Source organism: Cibotium barometz, chromosome 4, assembly GCF_041138505.1.
Source record: "Cibotium barometz isolate CiBa-2024 chromosome 4, ASM4113850v1, whole genome shotgun sequence".
NCBI classification, from domain to species: domain Eukaryota; kingdom Viridiplantae; phylum Streptophyta; class Polypodiopsida; order Cyatheales; family Cibotiaceae; genus Cibotium; species Cibotium barometz.
This window is the reverse complement of record NC_141049.1, coordinates 24,286,412-24,312,440: the sequence shown is the minus strand read 5'-3', so window position 1 is coordinate 24,312,440 and position 26,029 is coordinate 24,286,412. Positions and strand designations below refer to the sequence as shown.

Below are 26,029 nucleotides of genomic sequence, written 5' to 3'. Positions count from 1 at the left end.
TTGTGAGTAAGAAAAGTAAGTACTCTTATTTTAAAAGCAAGTGGTTTCAATATTGACAAGTAGTAGGGAACAACTAATGAAGGGACTCATTGGTTCCACGGTTTATGCATGCATGCATGCGCGTGCACATAGACATAGACATCAAACCTACTTAACAACAAGGAATGAAACACTCTTCATTTAGAAGCATGCTTTGTAGGATGACTTGAGAGATAGCTTTAGGCGCTTGGACAAACTCAACAATCAGGAAAAAAGTTTATTACACATCAAATCTACTATTGTGAGTAAGAAAAGTAAGTACTCTTATTTTAAAAAGCAAGTGGTTTCAATATTGACAAGTAGTAGGGAACAACTAATGAAGGGACTCATTGGTTCCACAATTTATGCATGCATGCATGTGCGTGCACATAGACATAGACACACACAAGCCCTCGTGTATATGTGCATGCATGCATGCACACACATATACACAAGAGAGAGAGAGAGAAGAAGAAGAAGCTCTTTTAACGTCGTAGGAACAATCCCAAGAGACCAAATATGATCTATCCGACGGGAGTGAGATTCGAACACAAGACGTGTTGAATAACAACTACATGAGCTAACCAATCTACCACACATTGGGTGATAGAAAGGTTAGCCCATTTTGTTTATTTACCCACACACCCGTTTGAAGAAGCTCTTTTAACATCGTAGGAACAATCCCGAGAGAGAGAGAGAGAGAGAGAGAGAGAGAGAGAGAGAGAGAGAGAGAGAGAGAGAGAGAGATTAAATGACCCATCCAGTGTAGTTTGACATGCTAGCTGATTAGGATTTTTCTCTCTATTAGGGCGTCTACATAAGAGATCTTAAGTTCAAGTCATCCTTTCGCTTCAACCCCCACTCTCTCATATGGATCATATGTGGTCAAGGTCTTCTTTTGGTTTAATAAAAAAGTATAGTCTCCCCCCCTCTCTCTCTCTCGCTCTCACACACACACACACACACACACACACACACACACACACACAATCTCTCTCATATGGATCATATGCCCGCTCTTAGTTTAATAAAATAAGTATAGTCTCCTCTCTCTCTCTCTCTAACACGCAATCCCTCTTACTTCACAAAAGAGTGTGAGGCCGTTAGAGATCGCGGGGAACTGACGGCGCCGTCAAGGGTCGGTCTTCCTTGCTTTTTCACTGATGAGTGCAAGCACTGATTAGAAATACAAGAGCTCTGCATTTCCGTTCTTCCTTTTCCAGCTAGCGAGCGGCAGGATCGAAGTAAGTGCTTCTTGTTTCCCAACTCAAAATCTAACCCTTCATGTGTCTGCTCTTCTTTTTCTGCCTTTCCTTTTTGATTCTCTGCCTTTTGCTGTTTTTTTGCCCTAGTTTTTCTGCATTGTGTCGAGTGCAGATGGTGCTTTTGAAACCCTAATTGTTTTTAAAAAATGATTGTATTCTGTGCAATCGGAATCACAATATCATTCCTGCATGTGCAAACAATCACATTAATGGCCACGTGATACCAGACAAGTTTTTTCTTCATCACTTTAGGATGGAAAGGTCATGAAAATATGGCTGTTCGCTTTAGGGCATGCTAGGAGAGGCGGTTGTTAGAGTGGTAAGAACATGAAAGTGTTTTTCATGGTAGTAGAGAGAGGTGGAAGGAAGGGCAGATTGAGGGGGGAAGAGTAGTTGGTATCGTTTGTTAGTTTTGAAGAGAGGGGGAGGCAACAAGTGAGAGGCGGGCACACACACACACACACACACACACACACACACACACACTCGTGGGCACACACATTCACACCCACTTTTAAACCAGAAATTCATCATACTGCATTTTTAGAGTAAACTTAGATACAGGCAGCCCTTGTCCTCAGACCTGTCTGTTGTACCAGAGTGGACAATGTAGCCTGGAATTCTCTCCACATTCAAACCCGAGAACCTCCCTTTCTAGGCTTTTGCCTACCCTAGTGCATTCCCACCCCCCCTTTCATTCAGTTTCTCTGTAGAATAGGGGCTCACACTGGCTAGCACCCTCCGGTAAACCCTAACTTAACCTACTAGTTCCCAGTACTCATGACATATGCATCTTTGTCTGGTATGGTGCATGTAGTTGAACAAACTGAATACTAGTAATGGAACTCAAGCAAGCAGTGGGTTGTTAAGGTGCGAGGATCCCATCGAATTATTATGTGTCATGGCATTGAGATAGCCCCCCTTCAGAATTTGTATATGTTGCCTTATCTAGTGTAGAATGTAATCATCTGTTGTCAGATTTACAGGAATTGTACTTGTATCACATGGAAGGAAGGGCGTGTAGTGAGAATGCGTACGAAGCAAAACGAGCTCTTGAAACTTCTCATGCAGTCGTGGAAATCAAGATAAAGACTCTGGACTCTCAGGTTTATACCTGCCGGGTGGGAAAAAATGTATGCTTATGCTTCATGTTTTTTTTTTGAATTAAGGGGTTTTACGCATGCCCTGCCCACCATGATATCTGATGGCAGCGGGGGGAATCGCTGAACATAGACGGACAATATTTCTTGCCCACCCATTACCAGCATATGTGTATATAGCACCTAAAGAATATGTCTTATTTTTAGTATCTTTATGTACATAGAGACACATACATTTATGTGTTGTTTGTATGTATGTAAGCATATAAATTATTCTATCTTACTGTGCTTTAATGTTCTCCCAGGTTCCTGTCCCCGATTTAAAGGAGCAGATAGCACTTGTAACAGGCGTGCCGTCGGAAAGTCAACGCCTGATTTGTCGTGGGAAGGTGCTCAAGGATGAACATGTTTTATCAGCATATGGTACAAACCAATTTTCATGTTTCTCAGCAGATTGTTTTTTTAAAACAATCTCCTAAAGCCTGTCAACAAAATCAACCACATTACATCATGTGAGGTTTTGAACAGATGTAGAAGATGGGCACACCCTTCATCTAGTAACAAGGCCAGTGCCACCACCGTCTATCCCGGCTATGTCTGGTGGAGTCCAGAGTGAGGAACAAGGTACCTATCTCCTCAATAGAATTTTCTAGAAGGATGTAGAAAGGGGAAAAAATGTGTGGCCTGCTAAGTTTTTTCTCCGCATGATTTTCTCCGCATGATTTGTGATTTGATTTCACAGATTCACATGCTTTTGCATCACGCAACAGACCCGGACATATTTCTCACAGCGTCTTAGTCGGAACATTCAACATTCCGGACCGTGGAGGTGTGGTCTTTCCAGAAATCAACAGGGTAAGCAATTATGTTCTTAGATGAATCTAAGAACATAATTTGTAACAAAGGGTTAGCCAGGGACAAGGTTGACCTTTCATGGTTCATAGAATAGTATAAGAATATGGGTCGAGTTATCAAATGTAGCGTTGAGTCCTCTTTCAAGATTAATTGGCCAACGATTTGGTGTAACATCGGCTTCACCGCCCGACTCGGGTATTGAATCGCTACTTGGTTTGGTGTACATATATGTATATCGGGCAAAATAGGAATGTTAACCTTTCAGCCTTCAGCTTTTAACTTTTAGTAGATCTCCTATTTTAGTCTTACACAGTCTTAGTTCACTTTTTTCCAAAACACAATAAGAAAAGGGGGGGACCTGAGGTCATGCATTTTTAAAAAATGTTCAAGATCGGCTGGTTAGACACAGGTTTGTTTGCCCACTTTGGTTGCATGGGATAGCTAATCAAACCATTTATTTTGGTTGCTCACCCCTTACACATGCTGAGACACTTGCTGACGAGGTTGCCAAGCACCAATGAAGAAGAAACTTTGGCAGTCAAATGGAGGCTGGGCAGGTGGGGAAGAACCATTCAAGGCCGGCATCTTGCCTGCAATGTGACTCAAGGGTCCGGCATTTTGTAGTGCATGTGTGGCTGTGTATAAATTACTCGTGTCTGCTGGCAACACCTGGCCATAAGAGGACAAAGGAGCCTTCCCATGTGGATGTAGCTCTTGCACAACACATGTTCAAACTTTATGTGACTCAGCACCACGGGTTTTGAAACATGCCACAATCTGCTGAGGTTAAGCAAAACATCATTGATAATCATTTCCAAATGGGAACTCTATGTCAGTGGGTGATGGTGCGTGAGTCAAAGTTGCAGTCTGTTGTAGCTGGGATCTTTAGGGGGAACTTTACACACTAGAAGATGCTGCCCACCCTAGGGATTTGCAGAGGGTTTTTACAGATTAACACCCGCTTATGTGACGGTGGCAAGGGCTTGGACAGGAAAGATTCTAGTATCAAATTTATACTATCACACTCCTATGGGTGTGGGCAGAGGCTGTGTCTTAGAGGTTCATGACAATCCATGTATTTGCTTCTCTCATGAACATGTTTCCCAGGAACTCAGAAATGGCTATGGAAATAGCACTTTCTCTTGCAGAAGGCTTTCAAGTTTGGGGAACTTATCTTAAGGTGGATGGTCCAAGCTCCACAAAATAATCCAAATAAGTTGAACATTGTTGTGGCAATGTACCTTTTTGTCAATGTGAAGGCATGTCAGGCCATTTGATGAAGTTTTTCTTTTTTGTTTGTGCGTGTGAACAGATTTTTTCCTCTGTTTTGAGCTCGCTTCGAGTAGGAAGCATTTTTCCACCGTCTGTGGGAACTGGCAATGGCAATGGCAATGGCAACACAGCCGTGAGTTTCAATACTTGGATACTTTTCTTCCATAAGTTCTAGAGTTTTTACCTTCCCCTTTAAGTGTTAACATATCCAATTTTATTTATTTTTTAAATTGTACACGCTGAACTCTGCGGAAAGATGAGTACAACTGCACTTGGAGGTAACTTTGCAACTTGCTATGGCAGAAAAAAAAAAGAGTTTATCAATACTCTCTAAAGACCACCTGGGTGAAGGAACTCAAGACAAAGCCCTTGAAAATGTTTACCCACTTTTTCCTTCAAAATCCATAGGCATTCCAACTTTCTGTTTTTAGTTATGGCATTCACACGCATGCAACACAAAGCGGGTACCACCCTCCAAAATATCTGCTAGGAAGGCTCACAACTTATGGTCAGTCGGAATTTCATGTAGAAACTATCTTTTGTATAGTCACCCCTCTTGGTGAGGGTCACAATGCAGAGATTGACTATCCAATATGAGGTTACAATGATGCATGGGAAGGCCAAACTTTTAAATCGGGATCAAGATGTGTCATCATTGATACCTAGTGTGCTCCAATGAACCTTTGCCTATCAGAGACTCACTTGAGAAGTCAGGTCTATTAATGGACCAATCCTACTTAATCCTACATAGTAGTTATCATCGCAATGGATTGAAACATGATTCTCTCTTGCTTTAGAGTACCATTGTTTCAAGCAAACTTCCACACAATGCAAATGCGTTCGCCACCTCTCTCATCCTGATTTATACTTCCCTTCCCTGCCATTAACCAAAAGATTTGTGCAAGCTGTCATATTATGACCTTTTTATCAAGTCTCATTCGCTCCGTAGCTCTTTCATCACTCCCAAGCTGATTTTGGGCTTTCCTACCATTCTATTTTTCAGACTCTAATTGAACTCTACCCCCTCTTGAGATTCCTTTTTTTGTGCGTTTTTTCTAGTTTGTATAGTTTTAGTGACATCAATTCCAGGTGCGAGACTTTCAATAAAACAAGTTATTTTGGGATAAAGAGATGCCCGAAATGTGGAATGGCTTGGACAAATGAGACAGTTTTAGTTCTTTTGAAAAAGGATGCCCATATCTACGCAAAGCAACAATTTTTTGAGTGTTACTTTGGTAAGTCTTATGTCATCTTATGTATCTGCTGAATATGTATGAATATGTTACTTTGGTAAGTCTTACGTCATCTTATGTATCTGCTGAATATGTTCATGGATTCATCTAGGTATATATATGTATGCTAGATTTTCTAATCTAATTCTCACAAGAGTAGGCAAGCATTTCTGTAACCATATGTCGGCGTTTGTAGACAAGAGTTGATGGCAATCCATCCTTGTAAAGTGACAAGTACCAACTCTTTTATACATGGAAACTAAGAAATTAACTTTATATGGCAGTGAAGATGCCAATGGGAACAGTCACCACTTGTTGCAAAGGTAGTAGCTTGCCCAGGTTACAATTAGATTCTACTTATGCTCTCTATTCTAAAATTTACAGCTGTTTGCTAGTCTCTATAAAACTGGTCTACGGGGTTGTAACATCTTTCCGGTTTTGGGTGGTGTCACTAGCCACGCACTGTTGTTGTATAGTTGGACAAGATGTAATGTGGTCCACTGGGCCTGCCTGTTCCTAACTAGTCGTCAGCCAGTGGGCCTCTTGTTTGCAAGAAGGGCAGGCAAGATGCGAGATGTAATGAGAACTGTAGAAACTGCTGCTGTTGATTCCTTGGACTTCTCTCAAAGATATAACGATTTTTTATCCTCAATTGTAAACACACCTGCAAAGAAAAATAAAAGTAGGTTCATGTCTGTAATTGGAAAAATCTCGACATTTTGCGACTTGTGTACAACTAAGAAGAGCAAGCTATTTGTAAAAAGCGATCCAAAAATGTCATGGAGATGCTGAAACTTGCTTCTCTAAACTCTATCTGTGTCCATGCAAGACAGACAGGTCCACTCCATACAGCTAATCATCTGGGTGATGGGCAAGAGAGAGAAGAAAATGTTGATGGAAGACAGCAAGAAAGAACAGATCATCAGATAACAACAGCCACAGATCAAAGAGGTTCTGGAGACATGGGGTCGTCGATCGATGATCTCCCTAGCCTACGTGCTGACGTTGGTTTTGTTGGTGCCATTCCTACTGTTTCTCAAGTGCGAATTGTTCAACAGGTTATTGGGCAGTCGATTCTAATATTTCAGGATCAGTAGGATTGCATGGTCTGCTTGTATTTTGGAGCTTTCTAGCAAGAAGGCAGAATCTTATGTTGAGAGTGGGTTATTGGCTTTGTCTTCCAGATTGTGCCCGATGCTTTAAGAACAGTGTCTCAGTATGTGAATCGTATGGAACAGGTTTTGGCAGCTAATGGTGAGTATTTTAAATGGAATTCTGGAGACAAACTTGTTTGATTGATTGATTGACTGCTTGAGAGAGAGAGAGAGAGAGAGAGAGAGAGAGAGAGAGAGAGAGATTTATTACATCTGCGGAAGGCCAAAGTGGCCTATGATACCGAAAAGGTACCATATGCAATCTGTAATAGGAGACACTCCCTTTGGTCCTGAATGTCATCTAGATGTTGCAGTGAGGGTACCTCCTGGTTCTGGTTGCTCTAAATATGATCTTATTGGGGGACTTTCCCGAGCCTCTTCATGTGTCTCTATGGCTTTGCGCTGATCTGCATCCTAAAAAAGGTGTGTGACTGTCCATCCTGTTGCTGTGAGGCAGTGGTTAGGATACATGGTCATTGTAAATGGGATCATCTTGGGCTCAATCCGTCCTGTTAATATATGTTTGCTAAATATTATCTGTGATAACTCTGTTCATTTTTCATTTCATTCCGTCAGTGTGAGAACTCTGTTCATTTCAATCCATCAGAGTATAGTGGTGGCAAAGTTGCCAGGCATTTCTGAAACAGCTTGTGCAAAACATGTTTCAGAAAGGTGTCATATGTTTCCTACTTCTTTTAAAGGTTTCTTAAATGTTGCATACAGTGAAGGGGGTACAAAATGCTGTTTTTTGTCTGCTACACGCATATAAATTCATTTTTTGGCATAGCAACATTAACCTAGGTGCAAAAATGCTGCAACTACATGTAATTGAAGTCCTGATAGTGGTCTGTACCTTGATAGAAAATCTTTGCTCTGCCCTAAGAATCTTTTCTGTGTATAAACCTGATATGTTACCTGCTCATATAGTGTTATTTAGCTCATAATCTCATCCTCCACTTCTAATTGTCTCAGCCCACTAATTGTTAGAATTTATGTATCTCAGTGTTTTGGGGATCTACCATTTATTTGGTATTTTATGTATTTTCTCCTATTTATTTTGTCCAGGGCCAATCGGCCAGCCCTAGAGGCAGTCGGCCAGGTCTCTCTTGCACTATATAAGGAGTTCCCCCATTATTCACTCATTCATCCACTTCCCTTGCACAAGTTGAACACTTAGTTGCTGGCTATTGCCATTGTAAAGCTTTACTGCTGTTATAAGAGGTGATCTTGTCCAACTCTCACAATCTCCTTTGCACTCTCTCATAAGTTTTATTGTTTATGCTTCCACCTGTGCATTCTCTGTCACCAATTGGCCGACCATTTGGTCCATTCCTAGTTTTTGCGTCTCGTTCACTTGAGGCCAGGCCAGTGTCTCGTGTGAAGAGGCCAGTATTTTGTTGACATGGACGGGAGCCAGACTGGTGCCACCCGTGTGTTAGCAGGATGGTGTCGTATGGACGGGAGCCAGATCAGTGCCACCCGTGTATGACCTGGACTGTGTTCGATCCATGGGACTGTCACGCCATGGAAGAGCCAGTATTCGTGCCGTGTTTTACCTATGGGACTGTCACACCTAGGGAAACTCGTGCCTGGAACTGTGTCTTACCTATGGGACTGTCACTCCATAGGAAGACCAGGTTTTTATGTTTTATGTCGTGCCAGTTTTGTGCCGACAGATATTTTGTACATGTTCCATGAACGGGAGATATGTCCATGTTACTATTTGCACATGCACACATGATTTGCATGCTTGAAACTGTTTTCGCATGATATGTATTCGTGTGTTTGCCTGCCTGACGTGTTACTTACTGAGTGGGGACGCCTGCCAGTGAGTCGTGAAGTCTGCTCTGTATTCTGACAAGTTTCAGTGCATGTGAACAGGTGGTAAGTATATGGTACATGTTGTTTTAATGTTTTATATTCTAACCCTTTGATTTATAAGGTTAGGGGTTCACACTTATTTAAAAGTGGGCACCCCCTTTGGGCACCCACTTTGGGGCCAAGGTGGGGAGCCTCACTTTTAAGTGAGTGTGGGGGTGGGCATGGTCACCAACCCCCACTAATCCCCCACATGCATGCGTGAGTATCTCTAAGGTTAACTTCACTTGAATTTTAATTAAAAAGAAATCTCTCTCTCTAGCGTGGGGATCCATCGCTTCCTTCAGGCGTTTATTTCACCAACCTGCGCTTCCTTTCTTGGAGGCGATTGTGGACTGGCTGCAGCCAAGCATGCTCTCAGGCGGCTGCTGCTGAATCCATATGTGCCCCTGCTTCTACAGCAACCAGGCTGCGGGCGGTGCCACTCTGATTTTTGCTGCTGGCGCTGTCATTTTCCCCCTGTACTCTGGCGCATGCTCTTCATGGAGGCGACCCTCTGCTGCTGGCTGCGCCTGCCTCTCTACAGGAGGCTGAATACTGTGGTAGATGGCTGTTTGCTCTACGGCTGTTAATTCCACGCATGCTGCTGCTCTTCACAGACGGCTGACTACCTTAAGGCGACTGCACTTCTATACCCCCTGCTGGCGGTTATAAACTATACTGGTGGCTGCGCTGCATATCCTGTGGGCTGCTCACTACACCACAGGTGGCTACTCCTACAGCCAGGTGTTGCATCTAATCAGCAGGTGATTACTACTACGAGCTGTGCTGCTGTCTACAAGGGCGGCGTATACCAGTACTAGCAGACGACGCTGCCCCTTGCAGGCGCTTGTAGTGTTCATCTACAGCCAGGTGACTACATCCCTGATATCCTCCACTGGTAGCTACACACAGACAGATACCTCGGGTATACCATCTACAAGTAAGTGATTTTCAGATTTGAGTAAAGTATTATATGTTTAAATTTGATAAAGGATTCAACCCGCTCGGCCAACACCCGTTCGGTGCCGGGTTGTCCAAGCTGTATTGGCAAACCTCGGTCCAAAGGTGCTGAGATCGGGAGAGCCAGGCGTTAGTACGAGAGCGCCTGTTTGTGCGTGGTCTCGGAATACCAGTGAGGCGCTCTCCGCGGAGTCCAGTGAAAGCACAGGACCGTAGCGATTGGGCCACACTAGTGGTCGTTCTGCTTCGAGTTTTCTTCATCGAAATCCGAGCCTACTTGTTTGGTATTGTTTTCATATGTACATGGACATTATCTGGTTCTCAGAACCCATGGAGCATTGTATTCATTAAATACTCCCAATAAATATATCATATATTGAGGGGGGGGTCGGCCCGTTCCGGCCCCAGTGCTGGTGTCCATTTTTCCATTTCTGTTCATTTAAATTTCAAGTTGTTTTAAGTTGTCCATTTCAAATTTGTGGTTTTAAAGTTGTGCTATTAAGCGTGTGGGTGTCCAACGGAGTCTTTCCCACTTGACGGGATCGGTTTCATTGGTATCAGAGCACGATTGTTTCCCTCTTCCTAGTGGGGAAACGAACCTGTGTACTGGACATCCCGCTTTTAGCAAACTTTGAACACAATGGACAGCCAAGGCAACCCTTTGGAAGTGCCAAATTCGAGGGGTCCCTCCAGTGCTTCTCGTGGGTCCGATGCCCTGCGAGGTAGACACAAGCCCCTTGAAAGGGTTATGGATAGTGAATCCAAAGGTCGACTGTCTCCAGGAAAGACAGTTATGCTTGAACAAGACCCTGATGCTATGAGAGCTGAAATGGAACATATGAGAAAACTTTTGCAGGCTCAAGAGCAAGAATTGAAGTTTTTGCATGAAGATCCCCATCTACAAAGTGCTATTGAAGCCAGGAAGGCTGACGCTATGGTTGATGTAACCTTTGAATCAATGGCTCGTGAAGTGGGCAAGAAACCAAGGGAGTTGGCACTTGCCTATCTCCTTCGCAAAGGTGATATCAAAGAGGGGGATGACGGAGAGCTAAAATTCAGAAATCCACCTCGTTTAAAGCATGGAGATCCCGCATCCCAGAGGCTGAAATCTTTTATGCAAAAGGAAGAGGTGACTGTCACCTCTCGTCATGCATCCTCTCCCCAAGGCACTAAGCCTGACAGATATATGTATGCCAGTGCTCATGGAGGGCACGAAAGTCACATGCATGCAAGATATGTATCTCATGGTGACAGGTCTGCTTCCAGAAAAATTTTGCCTTCTGAGTTGTCTCATGGAGAGACCATGCCATATGCAGGTAAGTCACATGCATCTGAATTTCGAGTTCGTGGAGCACATGCCACCGTGCCCCATGAAGCTTCTATGACGGCCCATGGAGCCCATGCAGACAGGGCTACCCCGTTGGATAAGGGGAAAAGAAAAAGAGAGGACCATGAGCCTCATGCCAGGAAGCTCAAGGAGTTCAAAGCAGGTGATAAATCTGTCAAATTTGATGTCTTTCATGGTGAACATGATGCCTCTAAGGTGTTAGCGTTTGTGGCACAGTTCGACATTGCTTTTAGCGATGAGGACTTTACAGAAAAGTCGAAGGTGCGCCATGCTAGCATGTTTCTGAAAGGCACTGCTGCCCATTGGTGGATCACTGAAAAGATCACCAAGGATCCCATCTCTACTTGGAAGGAATTCAAAGATAGATTTTATGCTCAGTTCTTGCCACCCAATGCAGAGCAAACTCTCACTCAAAAGTGGGACAGGCTGGAACAAAAAGATAATGAGAGTGTGCAACAGTATGTTAACAAATTTTGGAAAGTGTTGCTGGAAGTGACTCCCTTCATGCTAATCTCTGAGGATGAAAGAAAGAGGAAGTTTCGTTCTGGATTGCAACCTGCATATAGATCGGGTATTGAATTGCACCCAAAACATACGTTGCAACAACTCACAGCTTCTGCCCTTGCTACAGAGCAATTGGTGCTCAAGATCAAGCAGGATCAAGGAGGTTCCAAGGCAAAGGACAAGGCTGCCCCAAATCAGCAAAAGGGTGGACAGCCACCTAAAAAGAACTTTCGGGAGCCTTACAAGGGTGGTAAAGCTGAAAATTACACATCTAAAGAACAGGGCCCAAGGAAGAACAAATTCGGCTTAACCCCGGAGCAAAGAGAGCAATATGCTAAGGATGGAAAATGCTTTTCTTGTGGTAGCAAAGACCACATGTTTCGGCAATGCCCAGATTGCAAACCAAAGCACGAGGACAAGCACACCAAAGCAAATGTTCATGCAGTTCCTGATGTGCAAGGTAATACAGGTCATGATGCAAAAGAGCGTATGGTTTGCAAGGCTTGGGGCCAAATCAAGGATCAGCCCGCACTTTTCATGTTTGATGACTGTGCAACTGACAATTTCATCTCTATGCAAATGGCAGCTGCATTAGGTATTGAGGTTGAAAATATGGGACCTCAGATTGAAGCCGAAGCTGCATTTATTGGTAAAGAGGTGCAGGTTACCCCTTTGATTGGGAAGTTGCGCATTCATATCCAGGGCTACCTTGACAATGAGCATTTCCTAGTTGCTCCTCTGAATGGATGTGATGTATTGTTGGGCAAGCCGTGGCATCATAGGCTTGAGCCCCGCAAAGACTATAAGTCTAATATGATTTCTTTTATGCATAAAGGCCGCATGCACTTTATTGATGCTGGCAAAGAAGGGGATTCTATCCCAGTTGTATCACACATCCAAATTAATAAAGCAATGAAAAAGAGTCTTTCAGCGTACTTGGTTTTTGTGCGTGATAGTCTTGTGCCAAATCATCAAAATGTGGATGCTATGTCTAATGATAGGCTGAATTTTCTTAATGCATTCAAAGACTGTTTTGCTGACTCGTTACCAGGTGAATTACCTCCCCAAAGGCCCGAAGATCACCGCATAGATCTTGTGCCAGGTAGTTCTCCACCTAACAAACCCGCATACCGAGTGAGTGCTGCACAGCAAGAAGAAATTATGAAGCAGGTAAACGAGCTTTTAGAGAAAGGTTTGGTTCAGCCCAGTTCCTCACCTTATTGCTCTCCTGTGCTTCTTGTTCAAAAGAAGGACGGATCATTCCGTATGTGTGTAGACTATAGAGCTTTGAACAAGCTTACCATCAAGAACAGATTTCCTATTCCACGTATTGATGATATCTTGGATAAGCTTGATGGCTCAGCTTGCTTTAGCAGACTTGATTTGAAGAGTGGTTATCACCAGATACGCGTGGTGCCACAAGATGTCCATAAGACTGCATTCAGGACAGCCTTCGGATTATATGAATTCTTGGTAATGCCTTTTGGTCTCACCAATGCTCCTGCTACTTTTAATCGAATGATGGATAGGATATTCCGATCCCATCGCAAGTTTACAGGAGTCTTCTTTGATGATATCTTGGTTTTCTCCAAGAATGAGCAGGAACACAGAACTCATATGGTCACAGTGTTCGAAGAGTTGCGGAAGCATAAACTTTTCGTCAATGCCAAGAAAAGTGAGTTTTTCCTTTCAGAGATTCATTATCTGGGTCATATTGTATCCAAGGATGGAGTTACAATGGATCCTGCAAAGATAGAGACTATTCGGAATTGGCCCGAATTGCAAAACGTACATCAAGTACGTAGTTTTCTGGGATTATGTTCGTATTACAGGCGTTTCATAAGGCATTTTGCTATGATTGCCACTCCTCTACATGATCTCACGAAAAAGAAAACTGCTTTCAAATGGACTTCAAAGGAACAGGATGCTTTCTTGCAGCTCAAGCATGCGATCATATGTGGTCCAGTATTGATTGTTCCTGACTTGCACAAGTCATTCGTGGTTGAATGTGATGCTTGTGGTGATTGCATAGGAGCTGTCCTAAATCAAGAAGGGCATGCAGTTGCATACGAGAGCCGTCGTTTGCACGATGCTGAGCTTCATATGGATATCTATGAGAAAGAGCTCTTGGCTGTAATTCACGCCTTAAAAATTTGGAAACACTACCTTCTTGGGGCTGAATTTGTGGTCAAGACAGATCATCAAAGCTTGAGATATTTTCTATCTCAAACCAAGCTTTCAGAGAAGCAAATGAGAATGGCAAATTTTCTTTCCATGTTTCATTTTCAGATTGTGCATACTCCAGGAAAGAAAAATGTGGTGGCCGATGCACTATCTAGGAGGCCTTATATTGCTGCAGTCTCAGTGGCCTCTCATGGAGATCTATCTGCTATGAGAGATTTGTATCATTTGGATGCTGATTTTTGCCATGTATGGACTGATTTGATGGCTGGTCATTCACATGCCTCTTATGTTATCAACGAGGGATATCTCATGAAGGATAATTGCCTATGTGTGGTGAAGGATTTGCGTCCAAAGGTTATGGACGAATGTCACGCTCCACCATATGCTGGTCATCGAGGTATTATGCCTACTACTCGCATGATTCAGAGGTATTTCTTTTGGCCAAGCATGCGTAAAGACATTGAGGCTTATGTGCGTGCATGTATCACTTGCCAAAAGGTGAAATTTGACAGGCAAAAGCCTCCAGGTTTGCTTCAGCCATTGCCTATTCCCTCGCAACCTTGGGAAAGTATCACAATGGATTTTATTATGGATTTGCCTAGATCCCAGCATGGGAATGATGCTATTTGGACTATTGTAGACAGGTTTAGCAAGCAAGCTCATTTCTTGCCCGTCAAGAAAACCATCAAAGCTGATCATATGGTAAAGCTTTTTCTTGCTAATATTTTCAAGCATCATGGTATGCCTAAATCCATTGTTGGGGATAGAGATCCCAGGACTACAAGCCTATTTTGGAGGGCTTTGTTTGATAATATGGGTACTAAGCTTGAGTTTTCATCAGCTTATCATCCCCAAACGGATGGCCAAAGTGAAGCTGCAAATTCAGCAGTGTTGGATTTATTGAAGTGTTATGTGGCAGATCAAAAGAGTGTATGGGAGAAGTATCTTCCACTTGTTGAGTTTGCCTACAACAATATAATCCATGCTTCCACAGGAAAGGCTCCGTTTGAGATTATTTATGGCAGAGTGGTCTTGCCACCCATCCTTCGTACCAAGGATGAGATTTTTGCAGCTGATGAATATGTTCGTGACTTGGATGTTGCCTTTGGTCAGGTGCGGACAGCCATTGCAAGATCTCAGGATAAGCATAAAATGGCTGCTGACAAGCATAGAAGGGACATGGAAGTCAAAGAAGGTGATTGGGTATTGCTGAAATTTGAGAAGGCTAGGCTTCGGAAGAGGCCAGGACGAGAAGGATCATATCCTAAGCTTTCTCCTCGCTATTATGGACCCTTCAAGGTGATTCACAAAATCAATGAAGTGTCCTACAGGCTTGCTCTACCTAGTCATTGGAAGATTCACAATGCTTTTCATGTGAGTCTATTTCGGAAATATGTGGGGCCAGATCCTGATGAGCCTGTCACAGAAGATCCGCCAGAAATTGAAGAGCTTGAGGAGATCCTCCAGCCAGAACAGATTGTTTTTCACAAGGAGAGAAAGCTACCTGCAGGAAAGCTTTCCAGGAGATACCTTGTGAAGTTTAAGAATTATTTGCCTATTGATGCCAAATGGGTAAATGAAGATTACTTTGCAGATTATCCGCAATTGTTGCAGGCATATCTTGAGGCTTTTAAGTTGAGGTCAACTCTTTAGAAGCCCGGGGGGATGTCACCAATTGGCCGACCATTTGGTCCATTCCTAGTTTTTGCGTCTCGTTCACTTGAGGCCAGGCCAGTGTCTCGTGTGAAGAGGCCAGTATTTTGCTGACATGGACGGGAGCCAGACTGGTGCCACCCGTGTGTTAGCAGGATGGTGTCGTATGGACGGGAGCCAGATCAGTGCCACCCGTGTATGACCTGGACTGTGTTCGATCCATGGGACTGTCACGCCATGGAAGAGCCAGTATTCGTGCCGTGTTTTACCTATGGGACTGTCACACCTAGGGAAACTCGTGCCTGGAACTGTGTCTTACCTATGGGACTGTCACTCCATAGGAAGACCAGGTTTTTATGTTTTATGTTGTGCCAGTTTTGTGCCGACAGATATTTTGTACATGTTCCATGAACGGGAGATATGTCCATGTTACTATTTGCACATGCACACATGATTTGCATGCTTGAAACTGTTTTCGCATGATATGTATTCGTGTGTTTGCCTGCCTGACGTGTTACTTACTGAGCGGGGACGCCTGCCAGTGAGTCGTGAAGTCTGCTCTGTATTCTGACAAGTTTCAGTGCATGTGAACAGGTGGTAAGTATATGGTACATGTTGTTTTAATGTTTTATATTCTAACCCTTTGATTTATAAGGTTAGGGGTTCACACTTATTTAAAAGTGGGCACCCCCTTTGGGCACCCACTTTGGGGCCAAGGTGGGGAGCCTCACTTTTAAGTGAGTGTGGGGGTGGGCATGGTCACCAACCCCCACTAATCCCCCACATGCATGCGTGAGTATCTCTAAGGTTAACTTCACTTGAATTTTAATTAAAAAGAAATCTCTCTCTCTAGCGTGGGGATCCATCGCTTCCTTCAGGCGTTTATTTCACCAACCTGCGCTTCCTTTCTTGGAGGCGATTGTGGACTGGCTGCAGCCAAGCATGCTCTCAGGCGGCTGCTGCTGAATCCATATGTGCCCCTGCTTCTACAGCAACCAGGCTGCGGGCGGTGCCACTCTGATTTTTGCTGCTGGCGCTGTCATTTTCCCCCTGTACTCTGGCGCATGCTCTTCATGGAGGCGACCCTCTGCTGCTGGCTGCGCCTGCCTCTCTACAGGAGGCTGAATACTGTGGTAGATGGCTGTTTGCTCTACGGCTGTTAATTCCACGCATGCTGCTGCTCTTCACAGACGGCTGACTACCTTAAGGCGACTGCACTTCTATACCCCCTGCTGGCGGTTATAAACTATACTGGTGGCTGCGCTGCATATCCTGTGGGCTGCTCACTACACCACAGGTGGCTACTCCTACAGCCAGGTGTTGCATCTAATCAGCAGGTGATTACTACTACGAGCTGTGCTGCTGTCTACAAGGGCGGCGTATACCAGTACTAGCAGACGACGCTGCCCCTTGCAGGCGCTTGTAGTGTTCATCTACAGCCAGGTGACTACATCCCTGATATCCTCCACTGGTAGCTACACACAGACAGATACCTCGGGTATACCATCTACAAGTAAGTGATTTTCAGATTTGAGTAAAGTATTATATGTTTAAATTTGATAAAGGATTCAACCCGCTCGGCCAACACCCGTTCGGTGCCGGGTTGTCCAAGCTGTATTGGCAAACCTCGGTCCAAAGGTGCTGAGATCGGGAGAGCCAGGCGTTAGTACGAGAGCGCCTGTTTGTGCGTGGTCTCGGAACACCAGTGAGGCGCTCTCCGCGGAGTCCAGTGAAAGCATAGGACCGTAGCGATTGGGCCACACTAGTGGTCGTTCTGCTTCGAGTTTTCTTCATCGAAATCCGAGCCTACTTGTTTGGTATTGTTTTCATATGTACATGGACATTATCTGGTTCTCAGAACCCATGGAGCATTGTATTCATTAAATACTCCCAATAAATATATCATATATTGAGGGGGGGGTCGGCCCGTTCCGGCCCCAGTGCTGGTGTCCATTTTTCCATTTCTGTTCATTTAAATTTCAAGTTGTTTTAAGTTGTCCATTTCAAATTTGTGGTTTTAAAGTTGCGCTATTAAGCGTGTGGGTGTCCAACGGAGTCTTTCCCACTTGACGGTAAATTTGATAAAGGATTCAACCCGCTCGGCCAACACCCGTTCGGTGCCGGGTTGTCCAAGCTGTATTGGCAAACCTCGGTCCAAAGGTGCTGAGATCGGGAGAGCCAGGCGTTAGTACGAGAGCGCCTGTTTGTGCGTGGTCTCGGAACACCAGTGAGGCGCTCTCCGCGGAGTCCAGTGAAAGCACAGGACCGTAGCGATTGGGCCACACTAGTGGTCGTTCTGCTTCGAGTTTTCTTCATCGAAATCCGAGCCTACTTGTTTGGTATTGTTTTCATATGTACATGGACATTATCTGGTTCTCAGAACCCATGGAGCATTGTATTCATTAAATACTCCCAATAAATATATCATATATTGAGGGGGGGGTCGGCCCGTTCCGGCCCCAGTGCTGGTGTCCATTTTTCCATTTCTGTTCATTTAAATTTCAAGTTGTTTTAAGTTGTCCATTTCAAATTTGTGGTTTTAAAGTTGTGCTATTAAGCGTGTGGGTGTCCAACGGAGTCTTTCCCACTTGACGGGATCGGTTTCATTCTCCATCATGGTATCATACGCTTAGGTCCAGGTTGCTGTAAGCTCTGCAAATCTGCCCACCTTTCTCTTCTTTGCTGTGCGTTTTCCTCCATCACTCTTCCGGCTGACGATCCAAGACAACAGTGGTTGCGTTTCCCAACTGTGCTGCGTTTTTGGGTCCAGCCAGCCTGCTGTTTGCTGTCGGCCAGCCCTTACAGGCTGCGTTTTTTTCTACAAAGGCAAGAGGTGGAGTTGTGGCTGTGTTTTCTGCACTGGCATTTGTTTTTTGGTGAGTTCTTTGTATTTGGTGCTGCCAGACAAGCGGCCCTACATTGTCTTCTTCCTCCACGAGTCCCTGCCCTTCCGGTGGGAGGTTCCCGGTGGATCTTGGACTGTTTTGCTGCTGTCCAGCCTCTTGCTCTCTCAAGTTTGAGAGGGGGCAGATTGTTCGTGGTGCCTCGCTTCATTGGAAAGCACTTGAGAGAAGTGTTTGAGAGCTGAGATTTGTTCTTTGTTGCTTTGGATATGGCTCCCTCCTGACAAGTTGAAAGGACCCAACTATGCTCATTGGAAGCTTCAGATGCGGATCTGGTTCGTCCACAAGGGTTTGTGGGACATTGTTCAAGGCACTGAAAGGAAGCTCGAGCGTCCTCAAAACTCTAGGCGGTGGACTTAGGATTAGGAGAATAAATTTGTTGCGGAATTACAAGATTGGGAGAATCAGGACTTGAAGGCACATTCTGCGCATGCGCGGCCCATCATAGAGGAGGTCTCACCGGCAGTGCAAACTCTCACAGTGCTCATCAGGTATGGTCTAAATTGGAGGATCTCTTTGCTCGAGATTCATTGATGAGGGCATTTACCTTGCAAGGGTAGCTCTAAGGTTTGTTATTCCCTGAAAGCAATTCCAGGTAGTCTTTTCTCATGAAGGCCAAGATTATCCATGACCAGTTACTGGCTATGGGTGTTGCTTTGTCCTCTTCTCAGTTGGTTGCCCTTATCCTCACCAAGCTTCCTCCGGCTATGATGTGATTTCTCGATCTTTGCGGTGCTAGATCACATCCACTCAGTTGGATTTTGATGATCTTAGCTCTCTACTTTTGGAGGAGGAGTCCGTTCTCATCTCACAAGGCAAGTTGAAGGTGTCAGTCAACAGTTCTGACCAGGCACTTTCCTCAGTTCAGAAGAAAGGTCGGAGTTGCTGCGTTACTTATGGAAAAAGAGGCCATCTATCCAAAGATTGTTTGTCCAAGAAGAAGGACAAGACCAAGGGCAAGGTTTCATCTCAGAGAAACGGCAAAGACACGACACAGGATAGTGATACAGATTCTAGTACCACTTCTACGGCTCCGTGGGCGCTTCCGGCTCAAGAGAACCCAAATGGTGTACATCTCTAGTACACATGCAGTTTCCCCTATGTGCTTCCATCTAGAGGAGGCTTGGCGGGAGAGGGGACTGATTGCAGCTCCACTTACTGGTGCATGGAGACCGTGATTTGGAGTTCCAAGCATTAGACATTTCGCAGGACATGGTTATCTTTAGTACATTAGAGATTAGGGACTGGATCTGTTCCAAGTTCATTGTTCGAGGCTTTTGGGACGTGATGTGTTCCGTCCATTGTTGGGGATTATGGGCACGGTGTGTCCAGCAGCTCATCATCTATTCTTGGAGTTCATTGCACACTTGTGTTCCTTGCTGTTCGTGGTGGCATCTTATTTTGTGGAAACAGGTTGGCGGTTGCTCTCCCCGAGGTGATTCCAGTATTCACGGTGCTGGAGGGTCCATAGTTGCATCTTCATCGACTTATCTTCTTCTGACTCTTGCACACTATGAGCTGGAGAGGGGGTGTTAGAATATATTCATCTCAGTGTTTTGGGGATCTACCATTTATTTGGTATTTTATGTATTTTCTCCTAGCTATTTTGTCCAGGGCCAAACGGCCAGCCCTAGAGGCAGTCGGCCAGGTCTCAATTGCACTATATAAGGAGTTCCCCCATTATTCACTCTTTCATCCACTTCCCTTGCACAAGTTCAACACTCAGTTGCTGGCTATTGCCATTGTAAAGCTTTACTGTTGTTATAAAAGGTGATCTTGTCCAACTCTCTCAACTCTGCCCATGGGACTGTCAAATGCCTTGCGAAAGTCCATAAAGCAGTATTATCTCCTCTATGATTAGCTGCCCCAATTATTGCAAGGATGAAAATGTGGTCAAATGTTGAGTGGTCCCACCTGAAGCCTGCATTCAAGAGAGAGGGTTTTGCGTTTCTCAAATCTCAAGATTACATATGTAAAACATGTGTATACGTGATTGGAAAAAAGTCGCATATTTACCCCTGATCCGGACTGTCCAGACTTCTACCTTTCGAATTGTACGTGTAACATGGTTATGTATATCAAGTTTGCATATTCCTTACGTTTCAAGCATATTTGTTGTTGTAATGTGGAAGCCTTTTATTCTGCTAATTCCCATTGATGTTTTCTGATCTACATATATGTTTTGCAGGGCAGGAACAAATCTCAGTTTCTAATCATGACACACAATCATCAGCTTTCTCACAGCAAACTGAACAGCGACAATCCCCAGTCAGAGGAGACGGAGATCCTGCAGCTTGGGCCTCCACAATTCGCCGCATACAGGAGCTTTTGAGCAACCAGGCTGGCACTGAACTGAGGGTGTGCCATTTGTGTTGAAAACTTGTAGCTTGGTTTTTCTTAGTTTGCAATGTGCAGTCCCTCATGAGTTTTTCTTAGTTTGCAATGTGCAGTCCCTCATGAAGGTTTTGGTTCCTACTTTACCTCTTGTGATAGAGATTGGCAGATCAGCTGGAAGTTGAGTCAAGCCTCCAGACCGCTACAGCCCGCAGCAATATTCTATCTGCTGGGATCCTCATGGAACACCTGGGCCGTCTCCTGTTGGATCTTGGTCGTACAACATTGACACTTAGAAGGGATTCATTACAAGTAAGTTACATGAGCCATGCTGATTCCTGAAAGTCTTGAATGCCAGCTTGTCTTATAAGGCCTTTGCTAAGGGCTGCATTTACTTTGTAGGATGAAGCAACAGTGAATGCTATGCCCCCATATTTGGTTTCTCTTCCAGGTCCTGATTCGATGAGGCTTCAGGTGATGGATGTCGTCTTTGAAACATGTATATAAATTGTCTGCTCCGAATCTATGCTTTGCTTATTATGTTTACGATTATGTTTAATTTGGCTCCTTTGTCCCATTCCAGCCAGGTGGGGGACTGGATTCCAGGACAGAGATGACTTCTCGGCAAGCTGTAAGGTCCATGTATTATCTAGACAGTGATGACACACCCGGAAACATGGGTATACACATACATGCTGGGCTTCCTCCATTTTTGGTTGCAAGGCCTCAGTCGAATTTTCTCTCTCAACCAACTCAGGATGGCCCTCCATTGAGTCTCAGTGTGGATAGCACAAGAGTTTTATCAGATTTTCAGAATGACCAAGCTGCGAATGGAAATACTCCATCAATGCAGGCATCTTCGGGTTCCATGCAACCACCTATGGGTCTTGGTGAGCATGGGGCTGTAAGAGCACTACCCATGAGGACTCTAGTGGCAAGTGTGCCAGACTCTTCTCAAGATGTCTCTTCACTAGATGGTGCAAGGGCAGGTAGGGGGGTGTTTTATCCACTTCTTGCCAGGTTTCAACAGTTGAACCCAGCCTCATTCTCCCATCAAGAAGAATTTTCACTTGAAACACCTGATGAAGAGCGCTCTTCATTGCATAGAGACCCTATTTCTGGGCAACGACAACATCCAAGTTTGTCCATTTTGCATTCTGTGATGCAAGATCAGGTAGGACAGGTGGTGGGGGAGGGTGAGGCTGGATATGCTGAAAGGGAACACGTGCCACCTTCCACATCATCACACTTAGAGGCACTTATTTCAGAGCCTGGAATAGGTGAGTTTTTGACGATTCATTGTTTTTGCTGCTCATGAGCACTCGAGTCACTGAACCTGCTTGTGTAGCCTACATATTTGCATTTTTAAACAAAACTGAAGCTAAAATTTGTACATAATCATGTTCCGATGCAGGAATCACAAGCGACAGAGTCAGATCCACAGCTGAAGGTGTCTTTGAAACCAACAATAGCAATATTTCTGACGTTTCTCAAAATCTCATTCTGGAAGATCTTGTATGTCCACTATTGCATGTATTGGAGGCTCCACAAGCCGTAGCAGGCAGAAGAGATCAACCTGAATCTGATAAGGTCTGAGGTTTTAAATGTCATCTCTAACAGTTTTTTAGTCTTTAAACCTTGTTGCACAGAAAAGGGGGGAAAGAGCACTTGCATTGACTGGTGTGTGCTTGGCAGCTGCATGCCATCAATGAGCCAGCAGGGCAAGTAGACGCAGAAACTTCACTGCAGCTTAAATGCAGTGGAGAAACAGTGCTAAAGACGGAGCAGTCAAATTGCATTTTAAAGAGTGGCACATGTACACACAACAACAATGCAGTCTTGGTGCCTGTTATAACGCATGAAACAAGTTCTAGAGAGGTGAAGGAAACTGAGACTGTCTTAGCAGGGCTTCATTCTGATGGACTTCAGCCTTTTTTATGCAGGGTAAGATTTGAATTTGCAACTCAATCAGCTTTGCGTTTGTGTGTATGTGCGGGTGTGTGCGCGTGTGCTTTTGGCACGCTGACATATGGTGCTTTTATTGAACAGAAAAGAGCACGTGATCACCTTGATGACCAAGTGTACAAAGGAGAGCCACTTCATGATTTTTGTGGTAGGATGGATGAAGTGACCACAACGTCCACTAGGGGTACTGTTCTGCAGGACTTTCTCTCTACTCTTGCTTGTCGAAGAGATGAAAGGAATGATGCAGAGCTGGTTGTAGAGCAGGTTCCTCAAGAATTGTCCCTTGTTCTTGAAAATGTTGAAAACCATGGGCTTTGTTTAGACAGCCCTGGTTCAAATATGGTGGAGGTTATGCCGCTCTCGTCACCCCGTTGTTTGCCTGAAAGCTGGCAGCTGCAAGGAAGTCGCGATGTTGGCTTGGGTACACTCGTAGCTTCAGCTGGGTTGGATACTTTCCGGGATGGTACAGAGAACACTGTATTGGGAAATGATAGTCTAGGTAGCGTACCACAAAACACAAGCAGGCAGGATGGCAGGGATTGTGGTAGAAAGTCACAGCAATTATTTCCAGCCGTCTCACACGTTTCTAGCAGGCGTCTCCTCAGTGATTCAGAAGGTGACATGCATGCTAGTCATATGGAGGATAGTAAAACCATGGACAATGGAAGGCTAGCACAAATCCAGGTAAAGTTATATCAAAGCTATCTCCTACCTGTGTTGGCGATTATATAGGTTGAAACCACTAGGTATGATCTACATAAGGGTCGTTACAGACGAAAACCCTGTCCATGAGAACGGGAGATTTCAGCCCCCCTTCCCCTCATGGGTGGGGGGGTGGGGGGTTTTCCCCCGCCCAACCCCGTCTGTCTGATGGGTGCTGGATCTGTGTGTGAAGATCCTAATAAGTGCGAAGGTATTTAGGATAAAGGTGTGCAGGTAATCATAAAAAAATCTGCTGATGTTCTTGACATGTGTTCGCAGCAATCTTCTGCCTCTGTTGCAATTGCTGACAAATGCGAAGGAAATTCCGGGCGACATATAGCTGGTGCAAGTCGTGAAGGTTCGCCAGTCATCAAGCGCCAAAAGGTGGGCCATGTTGTCAGCTTGTACATGTCACCAAGGCTAGTAAAGTCTTGTTAAAGACGGATGTAGAGGCTTGCTTGACTTGTGTTTTGTGTTATGCCAGATGCAATAACTCCAGCCCACTGTTACAAAAGAGATGTCAAAACTCGGGCTCCTACTGGTGGCATTGTCAGACTTGTCAGTAGATGTTTAAACAGGTGGCTTTGCAGCTGGCGGTGAAAACTGTTTTGGATTCATACTGCTTTTGTTATTGTGTGTTTGTTGGAGACTGCTGCCATATGCTTCATACCTTTCACCATATGCTCATTGATTTTTTCCATGAATGGCACGGGTTTACCAAAAGCGTTGTAATGGTCTTAAAAAATATATTCTACAGACCAAGTACATTTGGTTGGAATGGCTTAAACTTGAAATATCTTGCAGCTACTTGCAGGACATTGCTCTGTTTTGGGACTCCCACCATACGTGTGGTGCTTTTATGGTTGCTCTCATTAATAGCTCCTTGTTTGATAGAGATCATTGCAGTATGAGTTTGCAATGGCCTTGTCTTGTGACATTTTTAAAGATCTATCTTGTTTATAAAATAAACAAACTCGTGTCTCACACCAGTCTTCCTCTTAACAGTTCACTTAGTGTGTGGATTGCTGGTGTTGTCCAAGCGATCACATGAAAATCATTTTGAACAGTGCTATCCATGTACTAGTGCAAAGATAGTAAATTCTGCTGTGAGACACTGATGGGGTAGTAGGCATGGGGTTGAAACTTAGGTGCACGCCATCCCTTGATGCCCAATATACTATGAAATCAGAGGACGCTTCCACTGTCTTTACAGTGTGGGTGGATGAGTGTGAAGCTGAATGCATGGATGAAGACAAGGTGGACCATGGGAGCAGCTGCGTGCTCTTTGCCATGTTTTTTAACTGTGGACCCTCTATGCGAGTGACCAGTCCAGGCATCTTTGTGGAGCAGGTGGACTGCTAGAATGATGGGTGTGGAATAGAGGGTACGCTGTGAATAAAACACAAGAACATTATGAAGTGTAGCTATTACATACGGAAGCTTTGAGGAACCTGTTACTTGTTAAGCATGCGGAGATCATAACTGGATTTTGCAAAACTGAGAGATATGTAGAAGAGGGAGGACACAGGATTGGGTCCCAGTAACCCTAAGAAGGGCCTCCACTTGATGTGCATTTGCTTGTATTGCTGTATGAGAATGTGAAGGACCGACCTTGGGCTGTAAACCCTGATTCGCATGCACCGGGACATTGACCTTACCAAGCGCCAGACACTCGAATGTAAGTGCCTGGGACGCCACTACATATTACACCATACAAGAGGGTTACAAATTTGTGCAAGACGGGCACACCATTGACGTGTGCAGGACATGCACGACTCTGACCACCCCTTGACAGTACACTGGTGACTCATCTCTAGACAAGGGCTCACAATGAGAAGTGCCTAGTGTCTGGCCTCAAGGCCTTGCACTTGTGTTCCACATTGTGTGGGTTGTACGAGACATCCCCTCTTGCTTAGCTTGTTGAAGATGGGGTTGGCAGAAAATCCTCCACCAATCCAGAATCCTTCTAATAGAGTTTGACCCTTCGTATGGAATGTTCGTGCCAGGATATGGTGCCCATTTGAACCATCATTGGAAAATCCTCCAACAATGTGGAATCCTTCTGATAGAATCTTGCATGAACTTCTTGAGGGTCCTTCGTATGGAATGTTGTTGCTGCCCATTTGAAAAATGTTGGGAAGTACCGTGGTCGTGTTCTTTGGTATCCACTGGACCGTGGCTTTTGTCCGATCAGATGGGTGATGAAACTGTTGGGGGCCTTCCAATGTTGTAATGCCAAGTCGTTTGCACCCATTGCACTACGGCTACTCTCTTCTAGCTTTGTTGCTTACATGGTACAGCACATGTATAATTTTGAGAGCACTCATTCACAAGATAAGTCCCAACTACATTAGTAACAACGGTAAGAATCACATATTTTAGACCATTGGACTGCACTCTAGAGATAATAGACTGCAGAGCTTCTTTGGGTTAAGGTTCTGTTTGGATGATAACCGATTTCAGTAATGTCTTTGTGATCTCCAAAAATTATCATCCCATTCAAGCTGTCATCTATTACACCCAAAATCATGTCTGCACCAATCAAGGGTGTGACTATGAAATTGCATGTAAACTCCACCTATGGGAATACTTGGTGCAACACACTGAACTTGTAGACTCATTCCGTTGCTAAACCCGGTAATTGTTAGGTGTACCCGTGTCAAATCTAAGTGAGCTTATGGGCAAGCCACTCTAGAGCCACTCATGAATAATGTCTGGTA

At 44.5% G+C, this 26,029-nt stretch overlaps 1 protein-coding gene across 4 annotated transcripts; it reads left to right on the top strand.

Moving 5' to 3' along the window:
• Positions 1-1,122: 1,122 nt before the first annotated feature.
• Positions 1,123-24,293, top strand: LOC147639069 (ubiquitin-like domain-containing protein CIP73). Of its 4 annotated transcripts, XM_086787060.1 has the most exons (18): positions 1,238-1,262; positions 2,101-2,153; positions 2,270-2,416; positions 2,689-2,806; positions 2,912-3,007; positions 3,126-3,238; positions 4,551-4,643; positions 6,576-6,800; positions 6,927-6,996; positions 20,497-20,666; positions 20,802-20,954; positions 21,045-21,116; positions 21,226-21,922; positions 22,057-22,232; positions 22,338-22,586; positions 22,692-23,291; positions 23,589-23,693; positions 23,794-24,293. In XM_086787060.1, exons 3-18 carry the CDS (start codon positions 2,288-2,290, stop codon positions 23,800-23,802), a joined length of 3,075 nt encoding a protein of 1,024 aa, XP_086643186.1. In that variant the 5' UTR covers positions 1,238-1,262; positions 2,101-2,153; positions 2,270-2,287; the 3' UTR covers positions 23,803-24,293. The 4 variants fall into 4 exon arrangements, with proteins under 4 accessions (XP_086643172.1, XP_086643180.1, XP_086643186.1 ...); XM_086787046.1 differs by lacking the exon at positions 2,101-2,153 and having other exon boundaries at positions 1,123-1,262; XM_086787054.1 differs by lacking the exon at positions 2,101-2,153 and having other exon boundaries at positions 1,138-1,262; positions 2,262-2,416.
• Positions 24,294-26,029: the final 1,736 nt, after the last annotated feature.